Source organism: Phytophthora ramorum (genome assembly GCF_020800215.1).
Source record: "Phytophthora ramorum isolate Pr-102 chromosome Unknown Phyram_PR-102_s0006, whole genome shotgun sequence".
NCBI lineage: Eukaryota > Oomycota > Peronosporomycetes > Peronosporales > Peronosporaceae > Phytophthora > Phytophthora ramorum.
This window is the reverse complement of record NW_027150652.1, coordinates 2,587,146-2,599,847: the sequence shown is the minus strand read 5'-3', so window position 1 is coordinate 2,599,847 and position 12,702 is coordinate 2,587,146. Positions and strand designations below refer to the sequence as shown.

Genomic DNA, 12,702 nt, shown 5'->3' with positions numbered 1-12,702 from the left:
TGTGTACAAATCCACGATTGCAAACCCGCATTATGTCCAGCCCCCGGACTTTCCCTTACGATGAGTGCCTAAATCCTGGCGGAAAGTGCAGTTGAGAACGTATCTCAGATTGTACCTCATCTTGCTGTGGTTCAGAGTGACTACTAAAGATACTGAACCAAGATCTACCAACACCCAAGTCGTGCGCTGGAAGCCCAAAGAGTCTGGATGTCAAGTACATCCTGAATCCTGACTCCAAAATCCTGACTCCAGAATACCAGAATCTTGACGGTTGACCACTGACTACTGACTTCGAAGACAGTGGTACGTCGTCAAGTGAAACGCAATTGAACTACCACCAAAGAAATCCAACAGAACTGTCGAGTCGACGCTTTTGAAGCTACGAAGACAATGTACCCAGACCATACCGATGCGAAGACAATTTGACCCAAGCCATGGTGAAATCAAGATAAATCACCCAGAGCCGAGATCTAGAAAGAATTGATAGTTTAAGGCTTACAGCCAACCACAGAGTTTGCTTTACCCCATACTGCGCAAGTGAATTCGGCCAAACCTGCCGACGGAAATCCGGAGGACCCGAGACTACGACCGCGATACAGCAAGGGGCGCTGCGACCATTAAGGACGGGTCGTCTGTGGCATCTCCACCTCATAACATCAAGTCCAGTTAGGTGGTGACCAGAGGCGCTCCGGCACCCTATCTATTTCATATTCTAGTTGGGTCACTAGCGTGCTGGTGTTTGCCCATTTCATATTCCCTTGGTATTCGAGGTGACTGATTAGCAGTTGTCCCCCGAATTGATTGTTTAACTGCTGTGTGTATCGACTGACTATAGTAATTGATAGTTTCTCTCTTAATTGAGAGTGGTGCGCGTTTTATACGAGTGTTCAGACTGACTAGGTGTCTGAATTGTAAGACTCGAGTGAGCCTAGCGAGTGGCCACCGTCCAAGGGTCGATAAGAATAAGTGACGGCTATTTGTATTGTATATAACACTGTATTTGTTGGCTATTGGTATTTGGGGTGCATCTTGGGTAAAGGTGCATCCTGGATTTTCGATACTCTGGGTGTAAAATCCAGACTACGCTCTGCCATTCTGTCGCTGAGAGTGCATCCTGAAGTGGACGTACGCTCGGCACAGTTTCAAGGCCACAAGCACGGTGAAGTACCGTTTCGTCAAAGACAAACGAGCCGACAGGGATTCCGCAAGGTACCCACGCCACCAAGAACCCAAGGTCTCGCTTCGCGGTGAGATCTTGGATACTTGTTGACTCCTACAAGTCTTTCCCCTTCAATCCTGGAGGAGGAATTCCTGGAGCGCGCTATACGAACCCCCCTGGGCGGTAAACGTTTCATCGACCTCGCCACAGCTGGACAATCAGCCGGGCGAAGAGGGCTCGACTTTACGTGACGAGTCGGTTGAACAAACCGAATCTTGAAACCGGCAAACGAATACGATTTCGATGTCACAAGCCACCGAGGTCACGGGGGCGATCGAAATAAACAGCAAAAGCCAAGAAATCCTCTCGCAACAAAACTATTGCAATGGTGGCAGACGATTCGGACATATTCGCTTTGAATATGAGTCTTGAAAATGTTCAAGTTGCTGTGAACGGTCAGTCCACTTACACCTCGTCAGCAACGCTTCTTACCAGATTCAAGTTGTTCGAGCTAGCAAAAAAAAAGCCAGGCCGCCGATTGCCCGCAAAATATCGGCGTTGCCGGCCTCGAAACTGCCGGCTCCTATCAATGCGATCACGCGCATATTCCGCTCAGACCTCATTAAGAGATGTCATGGAAAAGTAGCAGCTCTACAGAAAAAAGAGAAAGATGCAGGACGGCAAATCTGAGCCAAACAGTTAGTTGTGGTGGGGGTTGTCGGTGTTGGCATCTATTCTACGTCAGCGCGAGGAGTCATGAAGAAATGGCAGAAGACTGCGGCTTTGTAGACAAGGCAGTGAGTTGGATCGACACGATCGACTTGCCTTAACGACGCCCGAGGCTTTTCAAGTCGAGCCCGAACCTGATATAGCCATAAAGCTGAAGTCAATCCCACTTCTTTCCTTTCAGATAAACTTCCCTTGTCCTCTGTAGTTTTAGAAAATTTCTAATGTGGGATTTGCAGGCAGAAGCACTAGAGTTAGTTGAAAGAACTGCATTGGGTGACTGCACCGTGAACATGCTGATGTCGATGCTGTTTGCAGAGATGGCATATACCATCGAAATGGGCACATCGATCGCTGGAAACGTTTTAAACGGCTTCATGCTGGCCCAGAGCATGCAGGCCGTTTTCGGTGGAGCGAAACACGAGAAGATATTGATTCCTGTCATATGTGGCAGAAATCACTGGTGCTCTATTATGATTGATCTTACACAGAAAGATGTGTGCATCCACGACCCGATGGTGTCAAGCTGTTCGTTCCCTTGCCAAAACCTTGATGGTTTTTGTTGTTGCCAGAATTAGCGTCAAAGCAATATCGAGTCCACCAGTATGTGAGCCAGCTCGGAGAGCAAATAGACAGCTACAACTGCGGCATATACATGCTGATAGCATTTGAACTGTTTGCTAGCGAAGAGAATATGAACTTGCTGAGTAAGAAGGAGTTGCAGTACTTGCGCTATCGGCACCTGTGAATGTACATTTACATCCAGCAAGTATATGTTTTCGATACATTCAAACTTTCTAAGTTTCACTTTATTTCGTAGCTACTTGTGGTAGCGCCGCACTTTGGCGCTTGGCCGTCTCAAAGCCTCCAAAGATTATCCGGTATACGCATGTAATTTAGGACTCATCATGCGATGAATTCTCAGGTTCTTTCGTTCTCTGAATCGGGACACAACTGTCCTGTCTCGTGTTAACCACTGGGGAAAATAACGAGTGCCTTTAAGTTGTGCGCTGGTGTCATTCGCACTGTTGGGGGGAGGTAGAAGTCGGTACTTGTGCCACTTAGCTTTATCCAATGAAGCACCAGCCGACAGCATCGCTTTCCTCCAATAGTAGCCTGCACGTACATTGCTGCCAGTGGCAGCAAAAGTTGTGCAGCCATTGCAGCTGCCGGTTGCAATGACTTTGAACCAGCTCGGTTGATTCACAAACACATTCACACCAGGCCCTCCAAGCAACCCACACCTTCCAAACAACCCAGATTCCAAAGAACCCACACCTTCCAAACAGCATTTGCTGCCCAAAGCCTCTTGAAGAATCCGAAACGCATAGACTGGGTCGAGTTGGCATCTGCCCTACCTCTGCAAGCTGCTGGTATTGACATCGTGAAGCTGATCACACAAAATCATGATATGCCAACCCACGACGTGTGTTGTGTTCACGGATCCGTACCCATCTTTGCTGAAGTACTAGCTTTTTGCATCCAAGGCCACTGTGTGCACGATTGGGAAGAAAATAAGTAGTTCTGTAAATCCATCGCGCTCTAATTTTCCTATACGTTTATCGGCTTTCTCCTATTTCACACTGTCAACACATCGTCAAGGTAGTTGCTCTGCGGTGGTATACCTGGTGGCTTGGCAAATAATCTTTGGTTCTCCTCTAGAATCGGTGCATCGGGGTCGTCTTTTTGTTTTTTTGTAGTCCATACTTCATAACCGCCGTCAGCTGCGTTCCTGTACAGGAGCTCAGCTTTTGCGATTCTGGCAGCTGCTACTTCTGGACTTGTCCTCTCTTCAGCTGACACAGGTTCGGGATCAGAGCTGGTAACTCCGAGCGGTCCAGCAATGGCGTCCGTCAGATGGATGACTACTGCCGCATACGCTTGCTCTCTTGTCTTCAATCTGGAGACCGCGCGTGTAAAAGTGCATATTGATACAACCGCGTGTAGCAGCGACGACATGTTTCCTTGGTTGTATGCTGTATGAACGCGTAGAAGTTCTTCCGTCATACCCGTTTTATGATACGTTGAGCGCGCCTTACCGAGATGAGCAAGACAGTTCTGCAGATGAAGACCTTCAGCTCTGCCTGGTCTCTCCATCTCTGAGCATTCGGTGTCCGCTGTGAATGAAGGCAGCTGAATACGTGTGACCGTCTTTCGACTTGGTTTACATCGCTCATCCGGTATTCCGAACGTTTCGGACGGGAACGGTGAATCAGGACACTGCTGCACGCGGCTGGTACGTTCTTCGTTGGTTAAGTTCAGCCATACTTTACGCATACCACCTCTTCCACGCAACCATTTGTCATCCATTTCCAATTTTGCTTGATGAGACATGTGTTCACGTCTCTCTGTGTTTTTACCAAACTGCATTGCAAACAACTAGACTGCGTTGTGAGCTCGCATTCTCGTTGTACAAGTGCCGTGTGTGATCCACAGCAGAAGCGATTATGCAGACGATTGAATTCCTGTTGATTGGATATATAAAAAACGTATGGATAGCGTCAGTGGTGTAATTACGCCGAATTGTCATAATTATGCAGGATATCTTGTTAGTTGATTGGCTAATAAATATAAAAATTGAATGCATTAGTCAGTAAATGTGTTGTAACCTATTTGTAACCAGTAACATAATCTATTTTGACGCTGTCGCTTTGGTCTTGCATTTTGAGTGTCCACAAGCAAATGTGAACCAAAGCTCGTCATGGTGACGTCGGCACCGGCAGGAATCGGCTTAATGACAACGACAAACACTTTCGTGAATTTCTGATAGCGTGCTCCAGCGACTAAATATGCAGTTTAGTGCATAAGAGTGGCTGACAAAACGAACTAGGCCCCCACACTCTTTTGCAACGATATATCGATGCTCTTGTTTGGAATTGCAATGCATACTCGCTGATCATGTCCGGGTCCTTGTTGTAGTCATATGGGGTAAGAATATCAGTGTATTCACCTATAACACAGCCCACAGGGGCAAAACTTGTTGATTATACTCCACAACCAAACCTGGTGCTGACAAGTTTCAGATCGCGAAACTCGTATACGCTCATCGAAGAGCGCCCGGAGCGTGCACAATTACCGGGGGTACAGTACATGCCCGTGCTTGTATAACTGCAAATATCCCGAAAGCAGTCCATGGAGCAGCCACGCGATGAATCAATGGCGGGCACCACGAACGAATCCTTAACGCTTGGTTCAATTCAGTCGGGTTGGTCCTCTGGTCCGTCGACGTGAGGCGCTGGAGCTGGAGTCTCGTGCACAGGAGACTCCCCACCAGGAATTGTGTACAAGGTGGACGGCACGGATGTGTCTGTTGTGGGGATGTCTGGTCTGGATCTCCAAACACGGCTGACCGTGCGCCAGTTCCTGCGACAGATTGCAGCAACAAGGGCAAGATTAACCATCCCTGACGAGACGCACCGCACCGCCCGAGAGGGTCGTAGCTCGCGCAGGTGATGGTCGTGTCCTTCTCTGCATAGGTGAGCGTTTCCGCGTTTGAGCCGTTGTTTAAGTTTGAGAGTTTTTGAGGATCCATTTTTGGCTCGGGGATGCACGTTTGTGAGGAACACTCAAAGAGGGTCTTTCCGTGTTACGAGAAAGCACAACGAAAAGAATTTTATTTCCCTCCACGAGTATGCCAAACCATACCGCTAAGCGAGCCAGATGGCGTCATTAGCGGGGACGGTTTGATAGTACAGAGCTGGTCTAGTGTCACTGACAAAGGTAGGATTATCACCGCTGGGTAGGGTTCCGCCTATTAGTATCGAGGAGAAAGTAAAAAGTAAACGCAGCTGCTGCGCATCTCGCAACAACTGGTGAGCACAATCTTCTCATCGCAGTCTTCAAAAACAAACTTGTATGTATTGCAGATACTGGATCTCCGTTTCTTCTCCCAGCTCTCTGATGTAATTGTCAATCTGACGTTCGAGTTCTTGTGTTGATTGGGTCTCTGCATTACCTGACACCGTAATGTCAACATATGGAGAAGCCAGCAAATGCCACATCGTTCGAAATGCGTCCGCATCTTGCTCAGCAACAACGCCTTGAAAGCCGCAGAAATCGTGTTCCATGTTCGCTAAAAAAAAACACACGCACACTCCATGACAATAACGAAGAGACACCACAGTTATAACTGTCTCCTCGAGTTGGCGCCGAAAGTAAGACGGGCTTTAATTCGTAGTGATCCCTTCCGGTTTTGTGCTCCCATTGATAGATAGCATCAAATATGACGCCTTTGCACCAATGTGTATTCTGATCGAAGTAAAAGCTCTGCATCAATGGCTCGTACACAACCACCGTATGCTTGTCTAAGCCAGCAATCACGAGCGTTCAGTGGATATTATTCATGTTACATGGTGCAATGACCAGCTTCCACTCTTGGTTGGTTGGTATTGCCCATTTCATTCCCTTTTCAACCAGCGGGTCCAAGAAATATGCTTCATGATTGAAATTGTAAAACGTTTGAAGCGTCGCGCAGATTGTTCGATCGGTAAACTACTTTGTCAGCCGTAGCACTTGTAAGATGTCTCTAACCGCGATAGAAATCTGTGAACCAGGCTTCAACTGCAAGCTAATTCTCGTACCTGCGTCCAGCGAGCTTGAATGAAGGGCGGCTTCCATATTTCCTGATCCAACTATCCATAAGGCAACAATGATCTACATTGATACTCATTCACCGCCCACTTTCTGTCGACGAAGGTGATGACGTCGCGCTTGTGATACAACGCATTGCGTAGGCTCTGAAATGCTGTCATGGCTTTTGCAAGGTTCCTAGACAACAACAATGCAGAGGGTAGAGGGTAGGTGTTAGAGTCGATCAATCAAAACTATTGATCAGCACGCTCAATACTTACTCTGATTAGTAGTCGTCGCCAAATAAAGCACCAAACTCAGATGCATGTTGAGCTGAGTCCGCAACTAGGCGGCACCGTCGGCTTTGGAGCTCCATATTGCACTAATCACGTATTTCGTTGTCGAATACAACTGCTAAACTCACCACCGGTTTTTGTGTCTCGACCACCGTCACCACCGTTTTAAGTTTCTTTTGAACTCCCGCGTATTACGACTGAAAAATACGCAAACAGCTCACTCAATATCAGGTCGTTGTATGTGTGTGCAGCCCACTGGTTGCAGCGACGTAGTGGCACACCGTCATGCCACTCTTCTTTCAGCACCTCGAGTTTTAGCACCTTGAGTTTCAGTCTCGATGCCCTCAGTTTCTTAGCGCTGACGCTGCGTGTGAGACGACGTTTTCTTCCGGGGTGAGGGCAATTTGAACGGGTTCTTGCCACGCTGAACAGTTAGCTTACCACCGCAAGATCTGGGGTTTGGACCGAAGTCGTCCTTCAACTCTTCTACACTGACCTGTATTTTAGAGGCGCGATTGGTTTTTGATTCATCATCATCTGGAGTAAGGGCGTCGATTTCCATGCTAGCTGATAGATCAAGAGTTGAAAGAAAATATTGCGCTACTCAATCTATCAAATAACTCATCGATGTGCGGAATTGGGATCTTGGGCACGAGTGTTTGGTTATTGAGAAATCTGCAGTCTACAATCCAGCGAATTGGCTACGATGGATCGCCGGCTTTGACCCATTACGACTTCTTCGGAGCCTTTCCAGAACTGGGTTTTCTTTGGAACTGCACACACATTCGAGACCCAAGGTAAGTTCGACAGCTTGATATACTCTTTTTCCAACATGCTCGCTATAAAAATGTCGAGTGCGCTCTGCTCTGTTTTCGATAGTCGGACTAGTGGGCGATTCCGAGGCGTGACATTCGGCTTCAGATTTATTTCGAACTCCACGGCACGTTGTGGAGGAAGTCCAGCGGGATGGTTGTCGGGTATTACGTCATGAAACTCGTTCAGTATGACTGCTCGTAGCGAGGTCATGTTAGCTTTATCTGCAACGCCTTAACATTGATGTAAAACGCGTGCTCTATATCCAGAATTGCCTCAAACCCGAACGGAGACCGAGGTGGGAGTTCTGGTAGTGCAGATGACATAGCAGAGTTGCAGTCACGTGCTGGTAGCGGCTCATGCTTGTATGCGGCGGACAAATTCAGCACATTGAGGTCGGCATAGCTGACGGGAGATCTAGAGTGATTTGATGTGTAATCCAGTCAAGGTAAGGGTTGAATTGCGTTAACCAGGGCTTTCCCAGAATGACGTCGTGACTAGTAGGTAGCTCGAATTCCGTGAATTGGACGCCGGAAAATTGATGCAGGTCCAATGTGATTGTACAAGCACCTTCTTGTACCGAAATGTTTTACAGTCTGCCACTATCGAATCCTTCGATATTGACTTTGCGCGCAACCAACTGCCCTGACAGATAACCAGGTCTGATCAAGTTGGTGTATCAATCAAAACACGAGCAATTTTTCCGTTGATTTCAGCATTCTTGCGAAACAAGTCAATTTGTCGCAACCTCTCATGATGAGCACCATTGTCTATACCGACCCAAGCTGAATCACCTTGGCGGTGGGCTCTTCATCATCCATTCGAGCGTCGCATGACTGGATTGGACTCATCTTCGAGACGTAGACGCGTCTGTTTCAGCACTGCTGTCCTTCTTTAGGCATCAACCGAGCATGTGTCCTGTATGCTTACAATAGTAGCAAAGTCGCTTACGGCGACACTGCTCACGCGAGACTTAGACATGTCCAATCTCCATAGTTTCAGGCTGATCATCCGGCGGGGGAAATCGAGGTCGTGCTGAGCGAACCGGCATACGTTCACGCTGTGCCCAGCGATTATTTTCGCCGTTCCAATCAGGATAGTTGTTCGGGTAAGATCGCTCATATTGTTAAGCTATTGTCATAGCTGCAGACACCGTTTGGCACCGACGATAAACGACTTCTTCCCGAGTTTTTTTGCGCGAGGCTTTGAATGAACCAGGTGCCCTGGTCCAAGCCACGATGCCCTAATTTGCGACAGCAATTGTCGAAATTGGGCAATGTAGTCGTCGAGGTCAGAACATTTACGTTGACATAGCTGTTGAAGATCGCTTCGAAGTCGTTCTTGCAGATCGATAGGTACAAATTCATGCTGAAGGCCTTCGGCCAATGAATCCATGGTAGCCAGCGATGACTTCGAGGCGCGGCAGGCTCTTTGAGGTGAGAGGCCATCATTGTCACCACTCATTGTTGGTTGTAGGCGGCGTGATAATCAATGTTCTTCGCCTCCAAATATATGAGGACTCGGTCGAGAAACAGATCCAAGGATACGCTCTTCTTGCCCCCGAATGTCGGCATGGGCATGCTTTCAACTCGGCACTTCTCGGGTGGATTGTTCGCGAACGTGCTTACTAGATTACTCAACTCCTCTTGCTGCGCCACCATGGTCACCGCGAGACGTGCGATGGCGGCCTACTTCTTCTTCACATATGCGGGCGGCGGCTCGCACATGGGCACCGGTTCTTGGCGTCAACGAAAACTTCTCCTAATCCTCCACAGACGGAAGCAAGTGTTACCAATTGTTGAATTCCTTGGGGCTCGGCCTGCCGGGTGCAATGGAGTTGGAGCTTGGAAACAGAGCGGGGACGAAGTTGGTGGGCAAGTAGAGGAAGTTGTTGGTGTTGGAGTTAGTAGGCGACTTGAGGATTTGGAGGTAAATGTGAGAAGGAATTGATTTTTGTTTGGAGCCTGGTGAGGAAAGCAAAGAAAACCTTCAGCACTGCCTAGTCATGAAGTCGAATCTAGCTATCCATACATATAGAGTGTTAACCAAGTCACCTGCACGGTGATCATCCGAATCTGCTCAGTCCGGTTCATTCGCAGCCTCCTTCATCTTGAAGTTCATCTTGAAGATGCAACCCGCGTCGAGTCGAGCTTCCAGATTCGAATAGGAAAGTATTCGAAGAGGAAAGTACAACAGTGGTGATCATTAGGGCGGGTGACTGCTGCCCGTCGCCCTTGCTTCGCTCGGCCTCGATTGCCAACCACAAATATCGGGTTGCAGCGCTACAACATACCTGCCTGTTCAGCGGCGTTGGTAGAAGGTGAATTCACAAAGTGAGCCTCACCCTCGGCATCTGACAGGGAGTCGTATCTGCTGTCGTAGTTTACGAAGCCTTCGATATTTTTTCTTCTGTAGCACTCGTACTGATGTGTTAACGTTAATGGACTCATTGCCCAGTAACCCCGACACAGACCCAAAACCCCTGCACAGAGACTTTGGTATACCTGTACGCGTTGACAACTTCAACGTGATATTTCATTGTGAGTTGAATTTCCAACATGATAAAGTTGAATTGCACATTATGTCCACCACACTAGAGAATGAAATGGCACGTGGTGACTGGTTGATATAACTCTCACTAATTGGCCAAAAATAGATTTTCTGCTGGGTCCAATGACGTCGTCAAAGTGAAGCAAGCCCACGGTTCAGACCTACGATCTCGGCGGGACAGCACGCGCTCGGGGGTTCATGTACAACAGGATGGCGAACGGCCGATCAACCGCGCGAGACACCCTCTTCTCGGGGGCCTCATCACGAACGCAGGTGCGCAACGGACACTGGGTTAGTGCCATCTCGTGAGAAACGTGCTAAAGGCCGATGTTGCGCTGTTGTGCAGCAGGTTGGAGGGAGCGTCGACAATGGAGAGCAGGCCAAGCGACTTCTGGAAGACCAAAACGATGAGCAGATCAGCCACTTGTCGCTGCAGATCACGCAATTGAAGCAGGTCAGTCGACGAAGCAGAGTTGAGGGGCTACAGAAGTAATTAGGATCGCTGACTGTCTCCTGTGCATTTTACTGTAGCTGTCGGGTAACATTCATTCGGAGGTGGTGGACCAGAACCGCTTCCTGGACGGCATGGTGGGCATCTTGTGCTTTATGTTCCTCAGTGAACATAATGTCGACACTGGCTGCAATGACTAATGGTGAGAACTTTGTGCTTGGTGCGGTGCAGGGCAAGGAATTCGACAACACGGAGGGACTGTTGGGCGGCACCATGAAGCGGCTGGGTATCATGATGGACCAGGGCGGCAGCAAGCACATGCTGTACTTGATCCTCTTCGTGGTGGTGGTGTTCGTGCTGCTGTACTTCGCCATCCGATCCCACTAGACGCGGCTGGTAAACAAAGACGACGCCATTTCTCCCCTTTATAAAATCCACCATCGTGCTTGAAGCTTGCTCGTTAATGCAGCGATTGCTGCACCCATCGATCCGTTTGTACAGGACCTGACACCATAGTCATTTGGTAATTGACTGTAGCATTTCCCGTAAAGTACTGTACTGCGTCCGCATACTCACCTCAAGAGTAGAAAAAGATCAGCGCCGGATCCGTCTTCTTCAAAGGGGCAACCTGCAACGCAGAACAAGAGCGATGGGCAACTTCCTGGCCACGCCGATCACGGAAAAGGAGACGGAGGGCGACGCGGGCAATGGCCTTGAGTACGGCGTGGCGTCCATGCAGGGCTGGCGCACGGGCATGGAGGACGCGCACGTGGCGCAGATCAACCCGAGCGGGCTGCCCGCGGGCTGCTCGCTCTTCGCCGTGTTCGACGGCCACGGCGGGCGCTTGGCCGCAGACCTGGCGTCCGACCGAGTGACGCAGCACCTGGCTAACGTCATGAAGAGCGACGTGTTCCCCGGCGGCAAGACGGAAGGCGCAGACCCGGACAAGATCGGGCGAGCTATGCGCGACGCCTTCATGAACCTGGACCAGGACATCCGCGAGACGTTCGACAAGAGCTACGGCAGCGACCAGAGCGGTTGCACGGCCATCGCGGCGCTCGTGACGCCCACGCACATCATCGTGGCCAACTCTGGCGACTCGCGCAGCGTCATGGCCAAGGGCGGCCGTACGGTCGAGATGTCGTTTGACCACAAACCCATTAATGTATGTCTGTCAGCTAGAGATTAGGAAAAGGAATACATTGCTAATTGGAGTGTGGTGACTGCAGGCCGGAGAGCGCAAGCGGATCCAAGACGCGGGAGGACTAGTGCGCAGCAACCGAGTGAATGGAGACCTGGCCGTGTCCCGCGCGCTCGGGGACTTTTCCTACAAGGCGCGGGCGGATTTGCCTGCGGAGCAGCAGCAGGTGTCGGCGGAACCCGATATTGAAGTGCAGAAGATCGACAAGACGGAGGAGTTTCTGGTGTTGGCGTGCGACGGCATCTGGGACGTCATGAGCAACGACGAATTGTGCGCCTACATTCGCCAGCTTATGAACAACGGCGAGACGGACCTCAAGTTAATAGCGGAAGAGATCTTGGACAACTGCCTGCGCGCGGGAAGGTACGATAGTTGTCGTCTTGACACTTGTGCGTTTGTGTGTTGACCACTGTTTTGGGTACTTGTTGTGTTTGCCCGTGTGCAGCCGTGACAATATGAGTGTTGTGCTTGTCAAGTTTCCTGGCGCTAAGCTCGGCGAGGGAGGTGGCGTGGCCAAGATCCGAGAGGAACGTGCCCGCCTCGAAAAGGCCGAACAGGAGGCGAATGGTGAATTCGACGACAACGATGATGGGGGAGCTGCAGGTGCCCTTCCGGCTAAATCCACGTAGTTATGCGCGAGCGAAACGAGACGTGGCGGGTGCGTGTTCATCAGTTCCGATGCTTCCTCACAGCCAGCTAGGTTTGATGTCCTGCAGCCACGCCCACAAACAATGAACATGAGCAACCAGTTCCCTCTATGGTTTTGTGGATGCATTTGCACCCGAGCCGCTTTCTCAATCGATCGTCCGTTTAGTGTTTAGATTCCCCGACAAACTTACGCTAAGAAGAGTCACAAACCAACCCAAGGTGCTTGCGAATGTCAAATGTGTTTTTCATGTATGCGATGTACGTACGTTCTACAACGTGTGGTTTGCCT

The 12,702-nt window shown here is 49.6% G+C and overlaps 2 protein-coding genes across 3 annotated transcripts; both read left to right on the top strand.

The window, feature by feature from the left end:
* Positions 1–10,311: 10,311 nt before the first annotated feature.
* KRP23_7663 (Bet1-like SNARE 1-2) lies at positions 10,312–10,951 on the top strand (the record flags this gene model as incomplete). 2 transcript variants are annotated; one of them, XM_067893006.1, is made up of 4 exons in its annotated part: positions 10,312–10,386; positions 10,463–10,567; positions 10,645–10,701; positions 10,796–10,951. In XM_067893006.1, 4 exons carry the CDS (start codon positions 10,312–10,314, stop codon positions 10,949–10,951), a joined length of 393 nt encoding a protein of 130 aa, XP_067744831.1. The 2 variants fall into 2 exon arrangements, with proteins under 2 accessions (XP_067744831.1, XP_067744832.1); XM_067893007.1 differs by having other exon boundaries at positions 10,460–10,567.
* A 262-nt stretch (positions 10,952–11,213) lies between these two features.
* On the top strand, positions 11,214–12,394 carry KRP23_7662 (Protein phosphatase 1A; the record flags this gene model as incomplete). Its single annotated transcript, XM_067893005.1, has 3 exons — positions 11,214–11,729; positions 11,794–12,128; positions 12,211–12,394. The coding sequence occupies 3 exons, from the start codon at positions 11,214–11,216 to the stop codon at positions 12,392–12,394; spliced, it is 1,035 nt and encodes a 344-aa protein (XP_067744830.1).
* Between the last annotated feature and the right edge of the window lie 308 nt (positions 12,395–12,702).